At 39.6% G+C, this 26,371-nt stretch overlaps 1 protein-coding gene across 14 annotated transcripts in view; it reads left to right on the top strand.

Annotated features, from left to right (window-relative positions):
* The first annotated feature begins 1,034 nt into the window (after positions 1–1,034).
* Positions 1,035–26,371, top strand: part of PCNT (pericentrin) — a 101,746-nt gene continuing 76,409 nt past the window's right edge. For 6 of the 14 annotated variants that reach the window (XM_075027743.1, XM_075027740.1, XM_075027744.1 and 3 more), the window contains exons 1-15: positions 1,035–1,206; positions 7,213–7,470; positions 9,429–9,479; positions 10,430–10,609; positions 12,076–12,219; positions 13,798–13,962; positions 15,252–17,744; positions 17,854–17,946; positions 18,173–18,349; positions 19,366–19,621; positions 21,299–21,357; positions 21,532–21,706; positions 23,224–23,360; positions 23,873–23,984; positions 25,688–25,720. In XM_075027743.1, the coding sequence (XP_074883844.1) occupies positions 1,153–1,206; positions 7,213–7,470; positions 9,429–9,479; positions 10,430–10,609; positions 12,076–12,219; positions 13,798–13,962; positions 15,252–17,744; positions 17,854–17,946; positions 18,173–18,349; positions 19,366–19,621; positions 21,299–21,357; positions 21,532–21,706; positions 23,224–23,360; positions 23,873–23,984; positions 25,688–25,720 (4,387 nt within the window). In that variant the 5' untranslated portion in view covers positions 1,035–1,152. Of the gene's footprint in view, positions 1,207–7,095; positions 7,471–9,428; positions 9,480–10,429; positions 10,610–12,075; positions 12,220–13,562; positions 13,641–13,797; positions 13,963–15,251; positions 17,745–17,853; positions 17,947–18,172; positions 18,350–19,365; positions 19,622–21,298; positions 21,358–21,531; positions 21,707–23,223; positions 23,361–23,872; positions 23,985–25,687; positions 25,721–26,371 lie in introns of those variants that run through there. The other 8 variants (XR_012650390.1, XM_075027738.1, XM_075027737.1 and 5 more) reach the window with 5 other exon arrangements.

Here is a 26,371-nt window from a genome sequence, read left to right as displayed (position 1 = left end):
CTTGATTAAAGTATGTGTTTTCCAGTATGATTTAATGCCTTCAAGAGACAAAGAAGCTGCCAGTTTTGTAGATGACTGTAAGGTTAATTATTCTCAATATTAAGAAAAGAGCACCTTATTTCTCCCTTGTTATCTAACAGTCATTTCCAGACCTCAGCTCTTGCTGTGCTTGTACTTCCAAGGTGAAGGGGCTCTGCAGGTGAAGCCCTCACAGCCCGCTTCCTGCACTGGAAACAAAGCAGTGGGCCGCTGTAAAACCCACACGCAAAATATACACGACAGGCAGACTAGGCGTGCTGTAAAGGGTCATATTTCCACACAGAAGTTTATAATCAAGCTGGATGGTCAACCCCCTGCGCCAACACCTCCCTCTCCCTCCAACGGGGCTAGGGACCAGGCCGCCAGCGCCGGGACCGGTCACGGAGGAGCAGACACGGCAGATGGAAGGGCAGGGCACCCCCAAGCAGCCTCTCTTCGCGGAGGAGCCTGCCTGGACCCGAGGCGCCAGGGGCGGCGGCCCCAGGGCGGGCAGAGGGGGAAGAGGGAGCCGGGGAGCGGCCGACGCCACAGACCGTCCAGGCCAACCCCTCACCGCTGCCCGGCAACGGCCGGGTCAGCTTTCCCGCGGCAGCCGTCCCCCTCTCCCCATTGGCTCTCTCCTGGCGCTGGGCGGGGCCGTGGCTGGCGGCCCGTTTGAAAGCGGCCATCCAGCGCAGACAGGGTGGCGGGCGGTTACCTCTTCTATTGGTGGCTGCTGAGGAGGGGCGGGCGCTTGCGGCAGCGGGGGTGGAGGCAGAAGGCGAGCTCCAGCTTGCGCTGTCTGTCCCAGGAGTCAGTTAGCGAGGGTGGGCGGGGCTAGGCTAAAAGCTGCTCTCCGCATTGGCTGGTTTGCCTCCTGCGTACGGCGATCCTCGCCAATTCCCGGAGAGCTTCCTTCCTTTCTCGGGGAGGGCGGGCCAACTCCTGCTCTCTTATTGGCCAGTGCTGGTGAGGGCCGCCTCGCGGTTGGCGGTAGAGCTGAGGCGGGTGGGGAGAAGGCGTTGGGGCGGCCATGACCGAAAGTTCTGTGCCCCCTTCGCTGTGACAGTTGGAGGAGCGAGGGGTGCGGGCCCGGCCCGGCTGCCGCCTCCGGGCCCCCGGCTTGCCCGCCACATGGACGCGGAGGAGGAGGCGCGGAGGCGGAAACTGGAGGCCGGCAGGGCCAAGGTGAGGAGAGGGAGTCCCGGCTTGGGGGGGGGGGGCGGGGGGAGCCGCGCCCGTCCCGGCCTGGCACCCTGCGGTGCCCGCGGCCGGGCACCGAGTCGGGGGGGAGGCCTGGGGGGGGGGGCTGGCTCCCAGAGCCGCCCACGGTATCGTCTCTGCCCGCCCCGAGTCTCTCCCCGTCGAGGGGGGCGCCGGCGGTTTTTCCCTCGTAGCGTGGTGCCGCCCCCGAAGCCCGGGTCCGGGGGTCCGGGCGGCGGCAGTGCTGAAGCGTTGCTGCCAGCTCGGAGCTGTGTCCGGAGGTGAGAGGTGTTTACCTGGACAGCGTGGCTGTGCCAGAAATAAATGTGGCTAGTGGTGCTCCCTGAAAGGAGGTTGCCCGGGAGACTTCCCGAATTACTGCAGAGGTATATAAACATTATCTTCAGTGAGCAGGGAGCAGCTTAAAGCAGTGCATACATCTCCCCCAGGTTCTGGGGTCTTTTTGTTTTGTTTTCTCCCTGATTCTCCCATTTTTACCTAGGATTCCACTCAGTTATTTGTGGAAATACTGTATTTCCAGGTGAGAATCCCCAAGAATAGGTGGCATGTGTTTTATACTTCAACGACTTGTCTGCTTGCCCTTGCATCTGCAGGTGGGTTGTTGGAGAACTGGGTTGATTTATTTTGTTTCCAGTCATGCTGTTAGTGAACACTTCACACGCTTTGAACAGTTACATGCCTTCAGCTTGGTGTGGTTTGGTGGGACGGTGTAGAGAGCTCGTATGACACAACTGATGTACAAAGGTGACATTCTCTTAGTAATTATTGTCTGCAATGATGTAATTAGCACTTGATATGTGTATGTAACCCTCTTAGATTAAAAACTTCTGCTTTGTTTTGGTAATGATGATCAAGAAGCTGGTTAGAAATGCCTGATTACTTTTCTTTCAACTTAGTGTTTTGGCTGGTTTTTGAGCTGTTATTGTCATATTTCCCTTCTGGGAATCCATTCCTGAGTAAGACTTGCCACCCTGTAGCTACAGCGTTTCCCTGTTCTCACCATCCTGGTAGGACTGGAATGGGGGACTGTAGCTACAAGAGGATAGCTGAAGCTGCACAGGGTGTTGGGAGGTCTGGACGGATCAGATTTTTTCATGATGTGCTACGGCCTCTTTACCCCTGATATCGCTCCTAGTGATTCTCCCACAGGTGTAGGGGCATGGCCCTTTCTGCAGAGGACCTGTCTGAAAATCTTGCTAGTGGGGTTGGAGGTGGCTTGGAGCTGTGCTGTCTGCTTCAGATCTTTTCAGCAGCCTTCTGTGTTTCTGTTTCAGCTCCCTCTTCCCAGCGCTGTGCAGAAGGCAATTAAAGAGAGCATTACTGGGAGGGGAGCAGGGTTGTGGCTGGAGCTGTGCTGAAGCAGCTTGATGGTGGGCAGTACAGCTCCTCCATCCCTGCCCTGTCCCACCCAGATGCTGCCATGGTTGCCACTCTCCCCACTCCCTCTCAGCAGCTCCTCATCAGCTTGCCCTCGCAGCCTTGTTATGTGCTGTGTGGACACAATCCCCTGCTGGAGAATGATTGCATGATTAGTTTTTGGATTAATACTGAGAGAGGAAAGTTTGAGAACAGGAGTTCTTCAGGTTGAAAAGTTACATTAGCTGTGGCAAGACTTATGTTAACATTTCTTTTGTAACCCTTCTCTATGTACAGTATCTGTTTATAGTTAGAAAAATGTGATAGACTTGCCTTGAATAAGTTATTAGTTCCCACCTGTTGTACAGCTGCTGTTTGCCATCGGAAAAAAAAAAAGTAGGGACTTGCATTAAGTTTCAACTTATGTGTGCAGAGCCAATGTTGCATTTATTATTTTTTTAAACTATGTGCTAAATATCTCTCAACGTACCATTTAAAAAAAAATTGTTAGCAGCCCCATCAATGTTGCTATTGCATGGTATCACATACCTGGTATACTGAGAGGAGAGGAGAAGAAAGGGTTTAGAAAGGCAGAGATAGATGTAGTGCTTTCTCTGATTATTAAAATGTCACAGAGATCCATTACTTAGCTAGCAGATTGTGGGCACCAGATAATTTTCAAATAAAATGCCCAAAGAAATGAATGGAAGCAATATCCATCAGGGCTTATTGAACGCAAACTTAGTATGTTAGGGTTTGGAAGGCAAACACGTGAGCTGTACATTCGTTACTATGCTCATGCCCAATTTCTACCATGTATGGCTGCGTGCTTGCCCTTTTTCTGTATCTTTACTTATATACCTGAAGTTGTGGAGCTAACTTACAGAACAGATGCTTATTGGGCTAATTACTGGAATAAATGCACCTTTGGTGTTACTTGGCATAGTCCGTTGCATGTTCTTAAGCCCATAGTAGGATGTGGTCATGCTGCTGAGTAGTTGGGCTGCAGGACTGTAACTTGCCTCAGAAACTTCTTTTGGGTAGCTTGTGTTTTGAAAGGCTCTTATTTAATAGAGCAGTAGGGACATGTCTCTCCTTTTTGTTCTTTTCCTTTTCTTTTTTTTTTTCTTGCTTCCTTTGTGCTGCCTTCCTCATGAATACAAAGGCAGTTTTGAAAGGGAGAAATGACTGTGAACAGGTACAGTATTGCCTTTCCGTGGTGCAGGCCTACAGCAGCTTAAGGTCATCCCATCTCTGGACCAATACAGCAGTGTTCAGTGTTCATCCAGATCAGTTTCCTGAATCATCTCACCCCATCACTGTGAGAGTGCTCATGAGAGCAGGGGACAGGAGTGTGAGGCTAGTTGTGTGTTGCAGGCCTCTGTTGTGGCAGCCTGACTTGTAGCAACCTATGCAGTCATGCTAACTGCAGTCTGATAATGCTTCGATCTGGAGATGTGAGCTGCTGTGGGGTTTTCTGCCTCACCCTTCTCCAAAAAAAAAAAAAATATTTTTTTTTTCTTTGGCATCCTTAGAATTTAGTCTGCTGAATAATGACTTGGGAAAGGAATATAATGTGAATGTTTTCCTCTTTAAACCAGTACTTGCATTATTCTTTTTCATATAGCAATAAAAACTCCATTATGGAAATGCATTTAAGTTATCACCAAATAATAATCATGATTCCAACTGTTGTATTAATTGGAATTGTCATGATTTGGCAGCTAAGTACTGACTGTATCGGGTACTTCAGATTTCTGTTTTTAATAAATGCAATACTGATTGCCAAGGTAGTAGTTGAGAGACAGAACAAACCCCAAGTATTCAGTGGTGCTTTTTTCTCCTTGTGTTTTTCCACCTCACGTTAGCTAGCATGCACGTTGGCCAACTGTGCCTCTAGTTACAGACCTATATATGCCATACCTCATGTGTGTGAAGTTTTTGCCGTTCTTGCATTTTACATGGTAGGAGCTCAAAAAGGAGTGTGTGTTTTCCAGGAAGTTTTCCTGCCTCATCGGTTTGAGCAAGCTCTAGAAAATATTTCTGGGTTTTGTCTAAGAGTACTTGTTGCTTATGTTTACTGTATCTAAGAGGTGGACTAAGGTTTATTTGAACAACCAGTTTCTGTTGGTTCTGACGCATGTAAAGCAGTAAGTCAAGGAGTAAATTATGTGTGAGGTAGGCTGGCGAGAGCTGAACAGTGCTGCCTGCGCTGTAGTTTCCCTGTCTGCTGGCCCATGCTGCTCGTGTCAGTCAGCTTGCAATAATGTGGTGGAAGGATGTCAGCACAGCAGGTAATTGGGACAGGGATGACACAGGGACCACCCGACACAAAACCTGGCAGGCTTGTTCTAGTTCTGGGATGCTCGTGTGGTGCTGGCCATACCAATTCAGAGGTGCCTTGTGGTTGCCTCTTAAGTGACTGGTCATGGTGAGATGAAGTTGCAGTATAATGGTACCTGCAGGAAGGCTGAGTGCTCTTCAGTTATGGAGAGCTGCTTTGGATGCTACAGTGGACAGCGCTGTTTGTGTTGTGGCATGCTACATCTTGGCTAAAAGTGAAGCTTTCGCCTTTGCATGTGCTGCTAGAAAGCAAACTGAGCTCCTTCAAAAGGGGCGTGATCTCGCTGGGATGGGGAGAGTCAGTGTTATGTGCTTTCTTCATATTCACGCATGCACTACTTCATGTTGGATGACTGCCTGCATATCTGATGATATGCTTATAATGACACTTAAATTTATGTAGCTGATTAAAGGCTTTGGAAACCTGATATTGCCCTAAATAGGGCTTTTCCCCATCCAGTGATTCCATAAATCTGGAGTGTGTTTGACTCCAGATACTTTCATGGACCAACAAGTCCAATAGTTCCATAAAATTGTGGAGCAGTTGGATATTTTTGCATGGTATGTATTATGATTTCATGTTTAATGCTTATGAATGGGACTAAGTTTTGTTTTCTTTCAGCTGTGCATTTAAAAATCCATACTCATTTAGATGTTCAGTCATGGCAAGTCTTGGTATTTTAATGTCAAATACTTGATTTCCATTCATGAAATCATTAACTGTTCTCTATGATGGCCACTCTCTGCCTTTCATTTCTCATCTTTTCTGATTGTTTTACTCCTGTTTTCCCTTTTTTTTCCTGCTTCAGCAGCTTTCTCAATGCCATTTTTCTGCAGGATTCCTCCTATCCCTTTTCCCCATGTTATCAGGTTAATTAGGGCTGGTTTTGACATAATTGCCATCAGTAAGTGCTAGAGTTAACACCTGATTTCAGAGAATAGTATTTATGTCTCACTACAGCTTTATTTACTGATCTGTTCATCTTGTGTATTATAAAAGGCAACAGGGCACCTGGCAATCTTTGTTTAATCTGCATTCAGTATTAATAACTATGGAAACTACAGAACATAATCTTAAAATTAAGCTATTTGTACATAAACATCTGAACTGCTGGTAAGAAACTGATGTCTTTCTTCAAATACACCTTTTAAACAGGCTGCTCAGTGTAGCAGGCATGTAACCATGTATCTGTTGAGTAGCTAAGCTGTCAGGTAGAAGTTGCTATAATGGGTGTAAGGAGAAAGGACTGAACTAAATCCATTTCAAATGTTGAATGAAAAGAAATGGACAAGGCTTTTCTGCAAGGTGGCTGTTTCACAGGAAAACTAAGCTGTCAAGCAGTGGATTATCGTATGTATTGCAGGTAGACCTTGCCAATTATGTTTACATCCCATGATCATTTGACTGTCTGTTTTATCTCGTCACAAGGATATATTAACAGTGCACTTGATAACCTATGCTTGTAACCTTGGAGAAAGCTTTTTCCTTATGAGAAGGATGTCTGGATTTATGTTGTGAGGGAGATGTTACTTGGAAATGCTGCCTAAACACAATACTAGAGTTCAAAATAGGATAATCCTTTTTAAGCAGTTTAAGGTGCTAAGGAAAGTTGGGTAATAAATTGTCAGTGACATTCTTTACAAGTCCCTGGTGCTTTGTAGAGCTGCGATAGTCTGATAAAGTAGAGCATCTGATTCTTCAACAGAAGAAATTAAAATGACCTGGCTTAATTGATTTTCTATTTATGTACTGTAGGCTGCTTTCTGGCTAGGAAGTTTTGCTGTATTCTCTTAAGGGGGTGGCAAGGAAGGAGCATGAGGATTCACTTCCGTTAATTTTAATCTTAAGGCTTACACTGGCAAAGATCTGTTTAGATACATTTGTAGGGGGTTACTGTTTTTGCTGGTCTTGCAGAAAGACTGCTCAATTATTATTTTTTCCTAATGATTCTATATATTAACAACTCGTTCTTTTACTAATCTGTCTTACTGTAATTCTGGATTGTCATTGACACACGGTTTCACTGAGTAAAATTTGATTCTTGTATTGAAATGAGTCTTTAGTACTGGTGTGAGGTTTTTTGCTTAATTGCACAGTTATCCAGTATGTTCTGAATGTGTAGAAAGTAGGAAGATAAAGCAGTTTTTCTGCAGATGTATATATTTTATCAAGATAGGATCTTCATCACCCATGAGTGTGTTAATCTTGTGGTCCTGCTACCTTTTTCTCACTTACCTCTCCCTCTACCTCTTCCAATCTTTTCTGCACAGTTTGCTTACTTCAGACAACGAAAAACAAAAAGTGACATCACGCAGTCGCAGAAAAAGACGGCGAAGAGGAAGGGCTCGTCTGTCCACACGCATGACGTTCCGAAGGAAGAGTACGCACTAGCGGCCCAAGATGTTGGTAAGGGTATAGAGAGTAAGGCTGAAGACACCAACCTGCTAGAGAGTAAGGCTGAAGACACCAACCTGCTAGAGAGTAAGGCTGAAGACACCAACCTGCTAGAGACAACAACAGAGACAGAGGTAAATCTTAGTATTTCTTGTGTTTCACTTCACTCCATCTGCAGATAACAAGTATTCCAGGTGACTGTTTTACTTAATTGGGCATTGGCTCTCTGGCACTGTCAACTAGTTACCATTGAGAAGTAAACTGATGTATTGTCACTTGTAATAATTAACTCTCTTACAAAGTGATGTAAATAACTGGAAAAAACTTCTCCATTATATGGACTGGACAGCTGGTATTGTCAAGGAGCTGTCTGCTGTTAGCCTGCTAAATTGAGGTCTTTCACCTTTCACTGCCATGAACTTCTCTTTGGGCAGACTTCTGGTTATGTGGCTGTGACTCCATGAAATGACAAATCCAGATTGAGAGGCATAGTAGATGAGCAAAACTGCCAGGACCTTGTAATGCACAGCATTAGTTTGGTTTTGTATCGCTTTGCTGGCTCAAATGTGCTTAATGTTTTCTGAAAAAATATTAATTTGTTCCAGCATGCTCTTAGTAGCCATTGTAAAGCCAGCATAGGTGTTATGTTCTCTGACAAATTTGTTTAAAATGTGACTCTGTTTATGCCTGATGTATTTCAGTATGTTTGTACTGGGGACATGCTAAAGGTGGTCGTGTCAATAAACATAGAAAAGTAGCTTGTCATATAGTGTGAGATTACTAGACGTCTGCTAATAGATATACTGGTCTGCCTGAATTAAGCAGTTGCTTTCTTGCTTCAGCTCACAAGCAAGATTTTTATTTTTATATCATGTAACACTTTCTCTCTTTTTCTGTCTTGTAATAAAAATAGGCAAAATGTAGTTTTGAACAATTTTTTTTTTAGGAGTTCAGCTTGCTTCAGAAGTGGTTGGCTAATGCTTTCACAAGCCTCAGAAGCCACAAGGCAACTCTCTATCTACAACAAACTATATCTGTCTCAGTCTGGGAGTTTGTTTAGAAAGTAGTTTCCCAGTGCATTTCAGCATGTTGTCTATGCAAAGATTCAGGAGTTTTGGGAAGGCACTGCCTTCCGCATAAAAAGCATCTCTCCAGCTGTTAGTGTGCTTTCATAAATCATTCTAGTGTATTTGCAAACCTGCAGTAATGGAGGATACCATTTGCATGTATTATCCAGCTTTCTGTTGTGAGGGTATCCCTACTGCTTTCAGGATATCCTGAGCATAATGTTAGGATTGCAAAGGCTTTTATGAAGCTACATGCCAAGCTGTTTGCACTAAGGAAAAAGCATACAGAATTTTGTCACTCAGCCATAGCAGTGTCCTTATTACATTCATGTGAACTTAAATTAAAAACCAACAAAAAGCACTTATTGCTTCTAAACAGCTTCTGTCCAAATAGCTAGTTTTAGTAGTAAATAGTAAAGCAAATGGATTGCTTTCTAAGTTGTGTGGAGGGGCACCTCTAGGGGGACAGTAGTCATTGGAAACTACTTTGTGCGGATTCAAAATACAGGGAGGACTATGGGATGGGTTTTCTAGATAGTGCTACAGTCATTTTTGTCTTGCTGTGAATTTAGTGAGAGGTAAGTATCTTTCAAGATATTGAGCTCCATTAAATATATGTGTCAGAAAATAATACTGCTTTTATAATTGTCAGAATGATTTTAGCATGTTTGTTAAATAATCTCCTGTCAGTTAGTTTACTAATATTTAGTAGTAAAGAGTACTGAACTGTATTTGCAAGCCACAAAAGCAGAATATAAAACATTAAATCTCAGTGGTTAGACTTGTCTACTCAAAAATTTTGGGCTATTTGTAAAAATTATTTTTTTTTGCATTTATTTCATTCATTTGACCTTGAACGACCAGCTGAGTTTACTATTACAGTCAGTCTCTCTCTCACTAGTATGTTGTCTCACAACATGGACCTTTCTGGCTCATGTGTTTAGGGTGTTTCCAGAATAATTAAGCTTTTCCTTATGTATCTTTAAAATGGCCATGATTTAGTGTTTGTTTTATTTAATTACCAGGGGAGTGCTGACTTGTCCAACTGGGATGTACTGAATGATCATGCAGCTGAAGTAAGTGTGAAAGAAGGTATCTTTAGTAAAACATGCTGATATATATGTGAAAGATGAGTATGATAATTGGTTACTGAAATTATTAGTTATTGAGCATTGTTATCAAATATGATAAAAGTGATGCAATTTCACTATTTTGCAGTCTAAAACAGGTACTTATCTGTATGTACTTTTACTGGCTGCGAAACTGGTTGCTAAGAGAACTGGTTTTAGTGAAATCGTGGACCTTATCCAGAGAAATTTGAACAATGTTTTTAATTGAAATGTAGGTTTCTTCTTTAATTTTTTTCATACATTAAAACCAAAAAATATTTAAAATAAAATACAAAATACTGTCTCCTCTGGGAGAATTGTAATAATATTGCTCCTAAGAAACCACAGGATTGATTGGAACAGCTTTTCTCTTTGTACTTATTTTTTTGTTCTGTTGTTAAAGCCGTAGAAACTCGGAGTATGTTGAATATTTATTTGCAATAGCTGCATACATTTGAATTTAATTTTAAGTCAAGAACTTTACATAATTATTTTTCCTGTGGGTGGACTGTTCTCCAGTCAGCACAGATGGATGTAAAAACTTTATGTAATTTTGGTAGTATACCCACCCCCCAAAATTGTAAGTTGGAATGTATTTTAAATCCCAACATGTCTCAAAATGGTACTTTGCCACAATTTGGTGCTGTAGAATCACAACGCTCTTCTCCCTAATTTACCTTTGCGCCTTAAAGTATCATATGAAAATATATTATCTCTGAAAATTTTTTATTGGAAATTTTTAAGAATTAAGGACTGTATGTGTAATGTTTCAACACTGGGACTTTAATAGAGTTACTTTTAAACTAGAATTTGCTCAGAATTTCAGACTGAAGCTGAATTTATATTCAGAGTAATTGCCAACCAGAAATGGCATATTGTTTTGGTGAATAAATACATTTTTTGTTTCTTTTATGAAGAAGGTTATGATAAATTCTGCTGCAGAATACAGTGAGCTTGATGCTAAGATGTGTCAGGTGAGAATAGCTGACTTAGAGAACAGACTTCTGGAGAAACAGGAAGCGGTCAAAAGACTCACTGCACAGATGGAAGAGCTACAGCAACAACTTACCCAGCACAGTGACTCTATGCAACTTCAGGTATGTTTGATAGAATTGGGTAAGGGGGATAACACTACTTTTATTTTAATCCGAAAAATATTTAGGAGGCAAAACTCAAAATTTGTATTGTGTGTTATTGAAAAGTACTTCAGCTTGCTAATGTGTGCTGCAAAAACCAGTACTGAGGTTTTCCATTCACCAGTGTCTAGGACTTCATGTTGCTTGAATCAAGCGAGAGTAAAATTAAATTTGAAATGCCTCTATTTTTAGAAAGTTTTTAGCAAATGCATAGTTAAATTCTTCTTCTGAGAAATGGTTGGACACTTGCTGCTAGTTTTTATTGATAAATTTTCTTACTATATTGAGGAGTGGGCCTTTATAGAGAGAACCTGAAAGAACCACTAAGGTAAGTGTAGTTAATCATACATTGAGGTAGGGGCTCAATGTAAAAACACAGGACTTAAGTCAGTATCTGTAAAAACTTTATAAAAGTTTTATAAACTTTATATATCTATATCTATCTTTTTTTTAATATATATTATATAACAAGGTCACGTTGAAAAATAGTGCAAAAAAATGTTCAAACTATTGATAAGGAAGTACTTATTGAAATGTCAATGTTTCTGTGGATATGTCTGAAAACCACTTCATAGATGCAGCTAGGCTCCTTTTCAAATGGTCACATGGGATGACAGACACTACTACCACCACCACCTCAATGACTTTCCCTTAGAGGTCATTCACACTTTTTGAATATTTATAAATACTTGTGGCTCTTTTGTTTTGGGGTGTGATTTTTTTTTTTTTTTTTTTTTTTTTGTAGTATGGGCAAAAGATTAAGTAGGATAAATCAAACTTTATTAAACTGACATGTACCTTCCCCTCTGCCAAAATATTAAAAAAGATATTTTGAGTTCCCTTTCTCTAGCATTTCTATGTAAAGGTAAATTATCAGCTGCTTCTGAAGAATAGTTGCTTCCCCTTTTACGCGTTGTTTTTCTCCTTCGAGGACTGGGGAAACAAAGACGTTTCCTGTTGGTGAGAAATAAATTGAAAAGATTAATGTGATTAACATAAAATAGGATTAATGTATCCCATCTCATTAGCTTTCTCTTACATGGCTGAAAAGAAGAGCTGACAGATAGGAAAGAATTTAGGGGTACTAAATATTCATTATGTCCTGTAGAAAACTTTATTGCTTTTACATCTATAAGAGCTACAAAATTTTTAAGTAAAAATATTTATTTCATTACTGGTATCCTATTATTTGTTTAAAAAGTCACTTTTGATTAGCTTTGTCATCTCTGAGATCAGTGTAAGATTCCTTTTTCCTCACCCTTGCCATCCTGTTTGAACACAAACATTTCTTGTCCTTTAGTGCAAGTTTGTTAAAACTTAAGTGTAACTATAGACTCTTAACAGCTTTGCTTTAAGAAAACTTACTAGGTACCTAATATATTAAGAATATTTTAATTTGAAAAGTGCACTTCTTGTGATCCATGTAGGAGACTACGGTTCGGGAGCAGAATGAAGTCATCAGGAAACTAACAAGCTGCCTTCAACAGACAAAGAAGGATCGGGATGATCTACAGGAAGAGGCTTCACGTGTAGCTGATCAGATTCATGATTTGCAACTTCAGTTACATCAGGTGTGCCTCTCCTCCAATTTTTATTTCCTTACAAAGAGAGTAAGAACAGGTTTGGAATATGAATGTAAAAACATATTGAACTTATCACATAGCTCTTCATAGTTCAGTTTGCAATGCAGCAATGAAAATGATTTGAGGGCGAGGCAGAGTTTTCTTCAGTTGCGAGGGAGAAGTCCGAGAGACATCCTTATATTTTCCACTTGCCTGTGTAATGTTTGGGAGGTCATTACACTTCTTTGTGCATCAGTTTAGCCCTTGTTAGGGAATTTTACCCAATATTGTTAGTGGTTTGGGATCTATACACAACAATCACTGTAATGGTATGGGCTTAAATGTGATCAGTTTGCCTTGCCTTTATCAAAGAAAGCTCTGAGTATATGCATGGGCAACTGTAACAGCTCAGCTGTTATACAGAAACTTGCTATGTTGAGGTAATGTGACTTGGCTCAAAGAAGGAGATTTAAAATAACCTGAAGATGGTTGATGCAGCCCTTATGACACATAGAAACCTGCTTCAGTGCAACAAGTTGTTCATGGATCTAATTCCTGGATAATGAGAGATACTAAGCCTTTCATGTGCTTTATAAATATTTTTTTTAAAATACTTTATTCTTTTTTGGTGATGCTCAGTGTTCTAGTGGCTATTCTCTCTGAACACCTGTATATTTGTTTTCTCAGGAGCCTTGTACTATATGCCAAAGAGTAATATTTATGTTTACTTACCATTTCAGGTTTGCAAGATAAGAATTGCACTAGGAGGGATTACATGTCTTAAATGTCTGGATAGGAAGGGTTTTTTAAAAAAAAACTAAAAATAAAAACTGGGATTTACTGAAGGCAAGGGATTATCTTGAAGTTGTTGGTCATGCCCTGGAAAATAAATCCTCTGCTAAATGAAATTTTGGAAAAGGACAAAAAATACTGCTTTCTATGTACAATTCTGATTGCTATTGACAAAATAAGTGGTAATAATGAAAATTGCTCTACAGATGATTATTGGGATTTGCTCCATAAGCCTTTGAAAGACAACGATAAAACCTCTAAATAGCACTTCGGACATATGCTAAATAAAGCTAGTAATATGATGCAAGTTGTTCGTGGAAGCATGTCAACTTTGATAACAGATGAAAATACTAATACGGTCTTAAATATTATCTTCTTGGTTTTAGCAAAGTCTTTAGAAAAAGGTTTTAAAAATGAATAAGCTACATTTTATTTTACCCCCATAGGGGTATATGTTTTCTTTTCATTTGGGGGGAGGTGTAGAGTAAAAAAATACCTTTAGTATTGAGCTGTAAATCCTTTGCAGAGAAGACTGGTTTTGTTCATTGTCCTTTTACCAGTATGTCCAGTCCATTGGAAGTCCTGCTTCATTTTGGAGGCTTCATTAAGATGAATTATCTAACATTTACACCTTTACAGTAAGTAATAGTATCTAAAACATGACAAGTGTTGAGAATGAAGGACATAAGGTAAATCTATAGTAAATGATTACAGTATATTTTATGCATACCATGAGACTTGTGAGTTATTCTGATATAAACTTTCTTCTGACTGTGAGTACCTTTATGTGTTCAGGTTAATGAGATGCTGAGGAATAAAAGCCATGGGAAGAATGAAGTATTAGAAGCCCAGCAGCAGATGTCCTTGTTCCAGAACCGTCTCAGAGAGCAAAATGCACATTTGGAGATGCTGCGTCAGAAAGCACATGACCTGGAAGTACAGCTGGAGTCTTCTCAAAAGGTAAAAAAATGTTTTAAAGTGCCTTTATAATTACAAGCTCTAGGTAGTTAAGTTTTTGGTGTGTTTGCACAAGCCAAGGTGGTACTTTTTGGAGGAAGAACCTGTAATGAACATTTAATTTGTGCATGAGGTAACACTGATGCTTCAGGACTGAAACTACACTTTAGTGTGGAATTAAATATCTATTCTTCTGAAGGTAATGATATTCAGCTAAGGCAAAATAGCTGCTCACAATTTAAGATTTTTTTTTTTTGTATGAAATAAGGATTCAGTTCTCGCTCTTTAAAATTTGCTTATTTGTTGAAATTACTGCATCAGTTTCTGTTGCAGAAGGGTTGGTCTTTAACTCTGTTACTAAACTGTTGTATAACATTAAGAAGTTTCCATCAGAAGCAGGTCCATCTGGTGTTTCTTGAACTGAGGCATGTGGGAACATAACTGACAGAGGCTTGCAGTGGGGTGAAGGTTGCTGGATATGCTGTGTAAGCATATAATGATACAGTTGTGTGTGAACTTGAAACACCTAGATGAGAGTAAAAGTGAACTGTATCTGTAATCATGTTAGCTTCAGATACAAAACAAAGTGAAAACCTTGTGTGGGAATATTTTGATGTAATCATTCCAGAAACAAGCACTATGAATAAAGAAACTTGGTTGAAGTTAAAAAAACATAACAGATACTTTTTTTTTATAATACGTATTTCAAATCTGGTGATAACTCTGACCTGCTGTAGTGGTATGGTCATGAAAAAAAGTCTTTTTTAGAAACAAATTTATAGGGATTGTGGTTGCTAACATACATTAAAGGAACAGCTTAAAAGGTCTGATTTCCCTTAAGAACATAACCAGCAATGCCATAGGTAGAAGCCTTAAACTTTTAAGTGAGTCAGATGAGTCAAAATTTGACATGGCTGTTCTGTTGGCCTACTCCTGCCTGCAGGAGGTGTTTTCTCTGTGCACATGGCTGTGAGACGGAGAGGTGTCTGTAGCTTTGATATTATTTTATTTTCGTTAAAATACCTGAAGTTTGAGACAGCCGCTATTTTCTTTCTCTCTGGAGTCAGTGGCGCACCAGTTGTTATTGTTTAGGCAATTTGATATTTGTTACCACATTTGAAGAGTCTTTCAGTAGTACTTTCACTCTCAAGGATGTGCTTAAATATCCTGTTACCTAGGCCAATGATACACCCTGCACTTAATGGTAAATATTATTTGTGAAGATAAGTTAAAAGCATGAGGCTTAAGGAAATTAAAACATGTCATATTTCAATGGCATATTTCATATGTAGTATTTTATTTTTAAGAATAACAAAGATAAAGAAAATCTGCTTGCCCAAATGGAAGAGGATATGAAAGATACAATGCAACAGCTATACAAAAGCATAGAAGAAAAAGACCAACACATTAAAAGTCTTCAAGATCTACTGACATCAGAAAGATTTAGCTTGTCTATATTACAACGTACCCTTTCTCTCCGGGACTCAGAAATAACAGAATTAAGAAATGAAATAGCTTTATCTAAAATGAAAGAACAGCAATGTATTGAAGAACTGAAAATCAGTCATGAAAAGGATATTTGCAGACAGTTGGAGAACTTGAGGGCTGAGCTGGAGAAGTGCCACAGAAGAGAGATTGCAGAAGCCAAGCAGGTATATGTAGAAGAAACTCTTTTAAAATACAAGAATGAACTTGAACAGTTAAAAAAAGAACTCTGTGCTCTGAATTCTGAAGAACACATTCAGAATTTGAATGGGATAATAATTGATTTAAATAATAGTCTTTGTGAGTCTGAAATTAATAAAGAAAATTTGAGAAGGAAACTTGAAAACCAACAGGAAGACTTCCAGAGAGAAAAATCTGAAATTGAGACTAAATACAAGGATTTAATTGATGGCCTTAAGTCTCAACTTTCTGATGCAGAAGAGCAGGTTAAGGAAGCCCAGCAATATAAACAAGAAAAAAAATCCTTGAATGAAGAGATTCAGAACTTGAATTCTTTCATCCAGAAATTAAATGAAAAGCGACCTTATGAGGCTGAAAAAAGTATAGATGTAGGGCAAAAGCATGATGAAGAGATTGTCTCAAATAAAAAGCTAATGAAATTGAGGGAAAATGAGATTTTACCAGAGATGTTGCAGTTGCAGAGAGGAGAGCTTGAAGAGATGTGGAATAAACCGCACCAGTTGAAAGGTGAAGGTGAGCTAGTTCATGAAGAACTAGAGTTCCAGTGTGACTTGGGAGTAGACTCCTCAAGGGATCAATTAGAAGAAATTAAAAATTCAGACGTCACAGAGAATAATGAAAATAGTGAAGGAGATAAACTGTCTGAAGAACACTTGTCAGAACTAGGGCTTTTCAGTGGTGACGAAGGCATATTGGCTAAATATCTCACCTCCACAGAAAGACCAGAAGAGTCATATGCATCCAGCACTTCTGAAGGTTATGCCATTGAAGAAGGTAGATGCAGTAGGTATGGGTTAGACAGTAGTGTGCTTCTAGAACCCAGCAGAGATTTTGTACCTCCTTCATTAAACTTGGTCCTTGATGAGGAGACATGTCCTAGCCATTTGGCTCAAGAGACTTTTGAAGAGACTGAGGTGGGAGCAGAGGCCTTTGTTTCGTTTTTGTCAGATAGCTCCCTGCAGCAAAACAAAATAAGTGACCACGGTGACGTAAAGGATGATGAGATGGCTTGTTTAGTAGAGAGATGTGTGAAGCTAACTGAGCAGCTCCATGAGAAGGAGTCAGCCTTGATGAAATCTTATCAGGAGACCCAAGAAGCTGTTGGAAAATGGGAAAAAGTAATGGCTGAGCTCTCTCATATGCATGTGGAACTGGATGAGGAACGTGAAGCACGGATCCGTTGTGAAAAAGAACTTCTTCAAAAAACAGAGAAGGAGAAAGAACTTGAAAACAAAATAATGTTTCTAGTAAAGCAGCAAGGTGTGGATGGAGGCCAGCTTTACTGTACTGTAGAGCCTTTAACACAAGTGTCAACATCCTCTACCTGGCAAGAAATGGTAAAAGACCTCCAGAAGGAAAGAGAAATGTTGATGGTGCAGCTGCGAACTCAGGAGCAATTAGTGAAAGATGTTCAGGAGCAGAAAACAGCTTCTGATTCTGTAACAAGTGAAGTACAGTCTCTTTTTGGACGTCAGTTAGCTGCTTTGCAAAGTCAAAGGGATCAAATGCAAAGCCAGCTTGATGTTCAGAAGGCCAAAAATCAGACAATAGCAGAGCTGCTTGGTCAGAAAACCATATCTGAAGAAACATTGCTAAAAGAACAGGAGTTGCTCAAAGCTGAAATCGATAATAAGGAACAAAATTTAGCAATCTTATTGAAGGAAAAAACAACCTTAGGAGAAGGATTATCTGATGTGAAGGAGGATCTAATAAAAGCACAAAATGCACTAGCAGAGAATGCTAGCATCATTGAGGGTCTTGAGAAAAACATACATGAACTTAATGCTGAAGTGAAAAGCCTCCAAGAAATACGGGAGTGTGAAAGACTGGGATATGAGGACAGATTAAACTTCAGCAACCTAGAAATTCATAAACTTAGTGCTGAAATAAAGGCAAAAAGTACTGAATACAGTGAGGAAAAAAGCCAGCTGACCAAAGAAATTGCCTATTTGAAGAAAGCTCATTTGGAGCTTGAGACTCGCTTGCAGGAGTCCCTTCAGTCTGCACAAGCTGTGCAGGAGACACAGTCCAAGATGGTGAAACATTACAAAGAGGAAATGGATAAACTGGAGACTCAACACCTTGCCGCATTAACTAAAGTGAGTTTGACACATAAGAAGGAGGTAGGAAACCCCTATAGCAGCAGGAGTCTTGGGATTTCAGAACGCTTAAGGTAGTCATTGCAAATGTTTGTATGCCTGTTTTCAGATAGAAGAATTAAATGCTGAAATAAAATATAAAGTGGAAAAACAGCAGAAGTTGGAAGAAGAAAAAAAGGAACAGATTGCTTTAATAAAAAAGGTAAATGCTATAATTGGGTTTATTCCAGAAAAATAAATTAATTTTGTATTGTTTGTCATTTAAACAGTATAAACGTTTTGGAGATGCAAAAATCTATTAATTGTTTTTTTTCCATGGTGTCGTTGATTTGAGGTCAGGAGGAGGGAAGAATTTTGGGTCAGTAATATATTAGGGGGCTAACTAACCATATTTTGAAGAAAGCTCTTTATCTGAGTATTCTCTGCAGGTACATGAACGAGAGCACGATCGTGAAATCTCTGAACTGATTACTAAACATGAAGAGGAAATGGAGAAGCTCCGTGCTGAACTAAATAAAGAACATCAGCAGCTGTTGGATGAACTTCGGCAGCAAATGGCAGCCACACACAAAGCAGAGATTGAGCAAGCTCAGCTCCAATCACAGGTAAAATAAAGAAACACAGTAATTACTGTAGTGGTTACCTGACTGTTGCAAAGAGAAGGCTCCTTGATTTTTGTGCATGCTATGTGTGCTTTTTTTATATAGTGCTGCAATTGAAGAATTAGGAGTGTTCTCTTAGTGGGTGGTAGTAGATATTTTCTGCAGGAGTTCTCCAGGATCCTCACTGCAATTATATTTTAACTTTAATTCTGAAGAAAACTGGATGGTTAAATAGGTGAGGTTAAAAAAAAAAAAGTTTTGTAATTTTTCATGTCTTGATAAGTTTCATAAGTAAATTTATAAAAAATACTAAACCCCTCCCACTGTTTATTATCCCACTAATGTAATTAGGCATGCTTTTGTGCTAAACATAAGTATGTAAACCTGACTTTTTCCTCTAACTATTTACTGTTTTTTTTAACACTTCCACTAAATGCAAAGTGGAAATGGAAAGAGTATGTCTTGTGTTAGGTCTAATTACAAGATGTTGGTGTAGTCTTTAGTTTATTTAAGAATTGGAAAGTTTGGTTGGTCCATTTTAGCTGCTGTTTCTAACTGTTGTATATTCCTTGCTTTTTTTTTTTAATTGAGGCATGATGAATTTTATTTCTACTTCTCCAGTACCACTTCAGAATGTTGCTTTTTAACAAATTATAACCAACAGCAAATATGAGGAATTTTTTTAATAGACAGTGAAGGATTGGGGTGAGCTTGTGTTCTGCTCTGATGACATTGTGAGGAAGTGGACAGATACAAGGTATTTGGTAGGAGATGAAGTTAAGAGGAAGGCAAGGAAAGCCTTTTACTTCGCACTGAAAACGTTATGCAAATCTCATTGTAACAAAAGTTAGCTTATTTTCAGGATTCTGTCCCTGCCATGAAGAAACACTCTCCAAATACAGAAAGGCAAAACTTAGATGTGTTTAAGTTGAAAGCAATGGAAACTGAAACTGCTCATGAAAAAAGTGAACATATTTCATTAGGGAGGGGGGAAAAACCCTTTTTCTTCTCCATTACAGGCGCTGCACAGCCTTGAACTGGAAGCTTTACGCCTAAGCTTAAATAATATGCATACCTCTCAGCTTGAGCTTACGCAGTCTAACTTGAGAAAAGAAAAGGAGACTGCCCTTGTGGAACTACGGGAGATGCTCAATGATAAGCGTGCTCAAGAGGTAGCAATTCTGCAAAGCCGCCATCAGCTGGAGTGGGAGAAGATTAAAGAACAGTGTCTGAAGGAAAAAGACGACCTTAAGTCAAAGTATCAGCAAGAACTAGGTATTAAAATTTGGGAATTATGGACCAGAAATTGGAACTCTGTCAGTATTTTTCTTCCTCTGTGTGTTCCTGTCTTGACATAGAGCTGGCCTTTCGAGTGACGGCTGGTGTTGCCTTGAGTAGGGACAGCGGCTAGACTGGCATGTGCAAGAGTGCATGTTTTATATATGAAAATGAAGTTGTCCAGACCTAAATTTAATTTTTCTTCAACTATACGGGTGTTTTGCTGCTACCTCTGTAAAATAGCACTATACTGAACTAGTTGGTTTCAGGAGGCATTAGACAGAGCTCTCGTAAAGAGTTTAATTGGTGCAAAGAGTAGAGCTCTTACCCCTTATGTTTCTTAAGTTTTTTTTATTGCCCTAAGTCAGCACTGACTACTGTTGTGTTTCTGACAAGATATGGAAATGCTTCCTGGCCTGCCCTCTCAGTGGTTTCAAAAGGAGGATAAAGGGAGTTGGAAAGGAACTGAAAGGCTCAGTGAGAGAGAACCTGCAGCTGGGTGTCCTTTGAAATGTGTTTGTTATAAGATTGTATTCTGACATCAGCAAGGGGAAAGCTGCACTTGATAGTATTGAAGGCCTGCTGATAGTGTGCTTGACATTGTTTGGGATATTTGCCTTTTCTCAGGTCAGGAGACCATTTCTGACCAGTATGGCAGAGGTTGAGGAATTTCTGGAGAAAGGTGAGGACTGCAGCAATTCACTGAAGAAGTTTAGGAGCCATTCTTTTAGTTGTCCTTCCCTGAGAGCAAGAGAATGTTTTAGGGCTGTGTCTTTTTGGCTTGAGTAGAAACCCATTTGTTATCACCAGTAATATAGTGAACTGATAGCATGATGGGATTTGGGAGCAGGAGGAGGTCTAGATGCAGTTCTTAAGATCAATGCTGTTTACGTGTGTTATGGCAATGTAACTTAATATGAGTGTAACCACTTCTGAGTGGTTGAATGTAGAGGCTGAGAAGGAGAATTTGGAAGCAGATGATGCAGGAGACCTGGAAGGGAGTTGTGGATACTGTTACCTGCGGGGCTAGAGGAAAGACATTTCTTGTCAGGGAGGTGATGATTGGACATGACCCAACTCACCTGAGTGCTGGGAGGCTGTCTTGTAACTTAGATGATGTTTCTTCCTCTACTGGACCATTAGCTGGGTAGCTGGCACCATCTTGGTCTCCGAGTTCTCATTTCCCACAGAAAGACTTGAAATAACGTTGCAAGCTAAGGCAAGGGTACTTTGAAGCTGTGAGAATGGGACTTTACAGGATTCTTGCAGACCAAGAAAGGTGCTGAACAAGAAGTTGGAATGAATCTGGGGAGGAGGTGAGAAGGAAGAAGCCGTTGGTGTCAGGGATAACTGAGCAGATAATAGCATCTGTCTCGCAGTCTGTTTCCTAGGCATTCTTAGAAGAAATTTGAAGAGTTTCTTACTTACCGCTGCCACCACCTGCTACTCTGTTGCTGTGTCTCTGGAAATAAAGATGATTCAAACACTTAATAGTGACATGCAGTGAAATGCTAGCATCTAAAATGACATTGACTGGTACTTTACACTGCTGTGTGCCTACTTATTGAAGCCCTGAGTTTGATGCCTGAAAATGGTAATCTCATCCATATTTCTACTTACCATTTAATCATAACCTTTTATGTAAATTTATTAATAAAGTATTTTATTTCACAGTCGATCAAAGAAAGAAAATAGAATTGGAAATGGAAGAGACGCATACCCAGGCATTAGAGGTACGAATTCTGTTCCTCATACAAGAAAAACTCCTTTCAGTAAACTAGAGCTGGTAGAAGTCCTGTGTCTACTACATATTTATTGTAGAGGACAAATAAATGGAAGAGAGAAAAAAAAAAAGTGCTAGTTTACTAAATGTGTTTGCTTTAATAATGCATGTCTTGCTCTCTTAGACTCTCAAAAGAGACTGGGAATTGGAGTCTGAGGTGCGTTTAAAAAACACGTGTGAAGAGCTGTCTGAAAAACATCAGGCTGAAATGGTGGAACTGCAGAAAACTCTGGAAATGGAATTAGAAAAAGTCAAAGCAGAGCTGGGGCTTCTTTCTCTTGAGAATGAACAGTCTAAAAGTAAGTGCCATGGTCTGGGAAGTAGTTGTCTTTATTGAACAATGGCAAAGCTAACTAAGTGGTTTTGGAACCTGTATAAAAAGCAAGTACAAGATATATCCATGTACTCTTACTTAAAAACTGGATGGATGGCATGAGACTGTCTAGAAAACAGGACGTAAATGAAAAATTGTTTAAAGCCTAGTTAGCTGTGTTGTGTTTTGACTTCCATGGAATATGAGATGAACTATGTTTTCCTTCGAGTGTATTAAAGGGAGGTGCTGTTTTGCTTCCAGCTGAAAACTGGCTTTGGCAGTTACTGAATTAATCAAAATGGTGATCAATAGCAGTAGAAGCTTCTAACAAAAAAAATTGGGGTTGGATTGTGAATAGTTAAAGCTTAATGAAACAGTAGCTTTTTAAAATACTGTTCTGGAAGTGATGTTTCTGAGACAACTCTAATTGGAGTTTTCATTAACTTGAAAAATGAAATCTGGATGAGTACCTAGCCTCGTACATCTGTTCATGTCTTTTGCTGAGGTGCTGATAGGAGATAGAACTATGAAAAGTTTGTGTAGATCTCAGAAATCTAACGCATTTGTTGAGACAGTGGTTGACTGGCACAACAGTGTCAGATTTGCTGTCAGTGATGGCATGAAAAGAAGCCACGAGATGTGGTGTGCCATGAAGTGAAGAGAGATAGCTAGTCAGATTGCCTAGCCTCTGAGGCACTATGCAGGTGGGAGACATGGAAAATAATACTCTCTCCAAATAAATGGAAATGCAGTGTTAAGGGTATTGCATGATGCTGGCTGGCAGGCAGCAAGACCATCTTTTGAGAAGTTAAGAGTAGCCTTTTCGACCTGCCAAGGGCTGGATGCTTTCACAGTGTTTGGCTCACCTTTGGCTGCTGTGAGGACATATTTGTAGCAATGGCTTGTTCTTCCTAGTCTGCACTGACTTCACTGGGTTTCCCTGAACCTGTATCATTAAAGTTGATTCTGTGAGAACAACGTGCATATCTTGCAGCTCACTGTGGCTGAAATGTGGTCACTTGATTGCAGGTTCTTTCTGGGCAGGTCAAGATTTGTTGAACAAATGTAGTAGTAGCAAGTTTACAGGGTTCAGTGAGTGCTAAGTGCAGGGGCAGAGCATACCTGGCATGAGCTTTCCTAGTCCTTTCTGTTCATCTCTTCTACTGCCTGCTGCTGAGTGTGGTTGTAGGAGAAACTCTGTGTTCATAGGCTATGAAGAAATACTAGATTCCCTGTTCCAAGTATGTGTGCTTCTAGTTCAGGATGCTTGTTCATATATGCAGAGAGCAGATGCTCATCCCTCCAGCACTACTGTTTGTTATCTCTTGGCTAACTGTGGGATGCAGAGAACTAGGAAGCACTGTGTGGAAATGTTTTACTTTTGCTTGCTGTAAGCTAGCATTGTAGTCTAGAGACATGCATTTCTATTTTAGTTGCACCAGAGTTGTACAGGTTATTGAGTAATCAGGATGATGGTGTAACAGAACTCATTTTTAATTTTAGTAAAATGTATAGAATTGGAAAAGCAACACCAGGTAGCCATTATAAAAGTACAAGAACAGCTTCAGACTGAACATAACCAACTCCTAGAAGATGTGAAGATGAAGAGTCAAGAAAAAGAACAGAATCTCCAGAAGGAGGTAAATAAGATTTCTGTACTCATTTGGAGTGGTTGATTACTTTATATATAAACAAAAACTAGACCATATACATATCATTTGGGTGACTTGTTTGTATTTAGGGATTTTATTGAAAAACTAAGATGCATCTCATGTAGCAGGTAAATGCTTTGGGATTCTATAGTGGTTCAAAATCTTTTGAATGCAGTTGCCTTTGCCATTTGATGCTGCTTCTTCCTCTGTATTTATATGCTTAATTTTCTGTTTCTTGTGTTTTGTTTTTATCTAACTAATACTTTGGTTTTGCCAGTAATGATAAATATGGCATCAGGAGCAAATACCTCTCTTTGAGGAGTGGGTCTAACAGTTAAGTGCCACTCAGTATCTCTGATAGCCTGGGTCATGAGCTGAGGGTCTGGTTGTCACTGTTTCCACCTATTTCTGACAGAATTGTCTGTTGCATATAAAATAAGAAATTAGAACAAAATTGTTTTTAAAAGTTGAGTTTTTGTTTTTTAACATGTCTCCCATAGCTGGAGAAACTTCAGGTAATGCATGAAGAACTCAAGACTCAGTCGCAAGAAGAAATCAGGCAGCTTTGGTCTCAGCTTGACAGTACACGAGCAAACCGACAAGACCTAAGTGGTATGCTCAGAACTGATGTGTTCTATTTTTTGCCTCTTCTTCATATAGAAGTATGCATTATTGACATGAAATATTTTTAATTGTGTACCAGAAACACACAGGTAGGTCATAGCAGTGTCAGTGGGTTGTACCCTAGTGATCTGTTTCGGAAGTGAGAGGTGAGTCAGTGTCAGATGACTAGTTGGTTCTGCAATGTCAAAAAGCATGGTATGGCTGTGGGGAAAAGCTCATTCCTGTTGTTTTCCTTTCCCTTCCCACTCTGTTCCTGCACACTATAAAAATCTTTAGTGAAAACCAAACGTTTTTCATTGCAATGTCAAATTCAGTATAATGTAGTTAAGAAGTGGAGAAAATGCTGGTCAATGCAATAACATGCTCCTATTTGTATTTGGTATGGAAGCGGGCGTGAATTCAGTTGAGAAAACTGTTAATTGTAGGTAGACAGTAAAGCTCACTGCTTAGTTTATGACTTTGAGTGGTTTATTGTGGCCATTTTCTTTTATTTGGAGATAAGAGATCAGTCTGCTTAAAAAAAAAAAAGCAGAAATATTTTAAGACTCTGATCAGGTTATATCTTGAGGTAGAAATGGCTTTTTTTTCCCCTTTCAGTTTTGAGGTGAGTTAAATAAAATGATTTTTCATTGACACTCAACATGGGGATTCATCATCTTCTGGAAGACTTTTAATTCTTAAATATAGAAAAGCCCCAGGTTAAAGATATTTTTATTTCATTTTAAAAATAAAGTTATTCAGGTGATGCTTCTGAAATCAGAATGAATGGTAATGTTGTTTCCCCGTAAGGCTAAAAATAACCTCCTTTTTCCATAATAATGCTTCTATTTAAAAAATAAACAAATCCCCTAAACCTAAAAGCAAAAAAAAAAATAAAAGGAAAACATTGTGCACAGCAATTAAACATGAACAGTTTGGGGGTTTTTGTTCTTCAGTTTGGTGGTGGTGTTTGGTTTTGTTTTGTTTTTTTAAATTAGTCCTATGTATATCTGCATTAAAGTTATGAAAAAGTTTTAAAGCCTGAGAGAAAATAATGGCTGGATGAAATCTGATATTGTATGCTTTATATATCTTAAGATTTATGTTTCAAGATTTAGGTGTGTTACACAAAACAGTCAGCTTTACAGTGTAGTGATCGGAGATGACACACATCTTTGGTTGAAATCAAGTAGAACATGTCTCAGATGTGTGTGCACAAACAGATGTGTAATACAGGAAAGAAGACATTTTTGAAAAATAAAAAAGCTAGAGACCGTGATGTTAACCTTGTCAATGTGTGTTTTCACCTTGTATTGAGAGTGTAATATTAGGTGGTATTCTTTACTTCTGCTAGGGTAGTTAAAACAAATGGCAAATGTAATATACTTCAAATACAGTTTCAGATTTTCTGAATAATGTGACTGTAAATAGCTTTTGAAGTATAATAGTGTTTTGTGAGGGTGGGTTTTTTGTTGGTTTTTGGTCATAAATAGAAAAATTATTCAATCTACTCAGATTTTACCTTGACTTTTTCAGATCTCTGTTTTGATCCTACAAAATTATAGAAGATGGCACTTTGTAGTATTTGCTGGAATTCTTGTATTTCTGCTCTGTAGACCTAATCTTTATTAACCTTTCAAATGTCTTTCCATGTTTGTAATCACTCATATTACCATTCTTTGGACCCTTTCTGTTTCTTCATTTTGCTTGAGATGGTGAGACCAAAATGCAAGCCCATGGTCCAGGTGAGGATATCTCTTTTGGTGTGTGAGATCTTAAAGGTGTTTTGTTGTACTCTGCTTTTCTTCACTTGAGTGATCATTTAACTATGCATTCAGATTGATTTCAGGACTCGTGGTGGCAGATTCAAAACAGCAGCTGGATGATGGGATCGCTGCTCTGACCTAAGAATGACATGCCAGTTCAAAACTGTTAAACACTTTTCTGGGTTAATTTTGTGCCAGCAGGCTTTGCTAGTTAGGCAAAACCTACCTACCTGTGCCACACTGGACTTCCCTTGCCTATCCCATTGGTGGTGTTACTAAGTCCCTGCTTGTCACTTGATTCCTCTAGCCCCCGTGCTTGTCAACTGCTCCCTTTGGAAGCAAACTTGAGCCATGTGCTTACTTCTCTTATTCTTTCTGTTTGCATGTTCATTATGAGAATTTTTCATGCAAAGTATGCATTTTTCTGGTTTGCTACACAAAACCACTCTGTGACAATCAACTGTCTTGCTTCCTGGGTGGCATACTCTGTTTCCATAAATGTTTCTGAAGTTTCTCTTCTTGTATAACATAAGCAGCTGCTTTTCTCAAAGTTCTTTCTTCTTGAAATGCAGTTCCATCTTCAGTTGATTCTGTGGGGATTCAGCTAACTTAAGTCATCTGGGAAGCTGA

Source organism: Buteo buteo, chromosome 5 (assembly GCF_964188355.1).
Source record: "Buteo buteo chromosome 5, bButBut1.hap1.1, whole genome shotgun sequence".
In the NCBI taxonomy this organism is placed as follows: domain Eukaryota; kingdom Metazoa; phylum Chordata; class Aves; order Accipitriformes; family Accipitridae; genus Buteo; species Buteo buteo.
The sequence above is the reverse complement of the archived record's forward strand: the minus strand, read 5'-3'. Positions and strand labels throughout refer to the sequence as shown.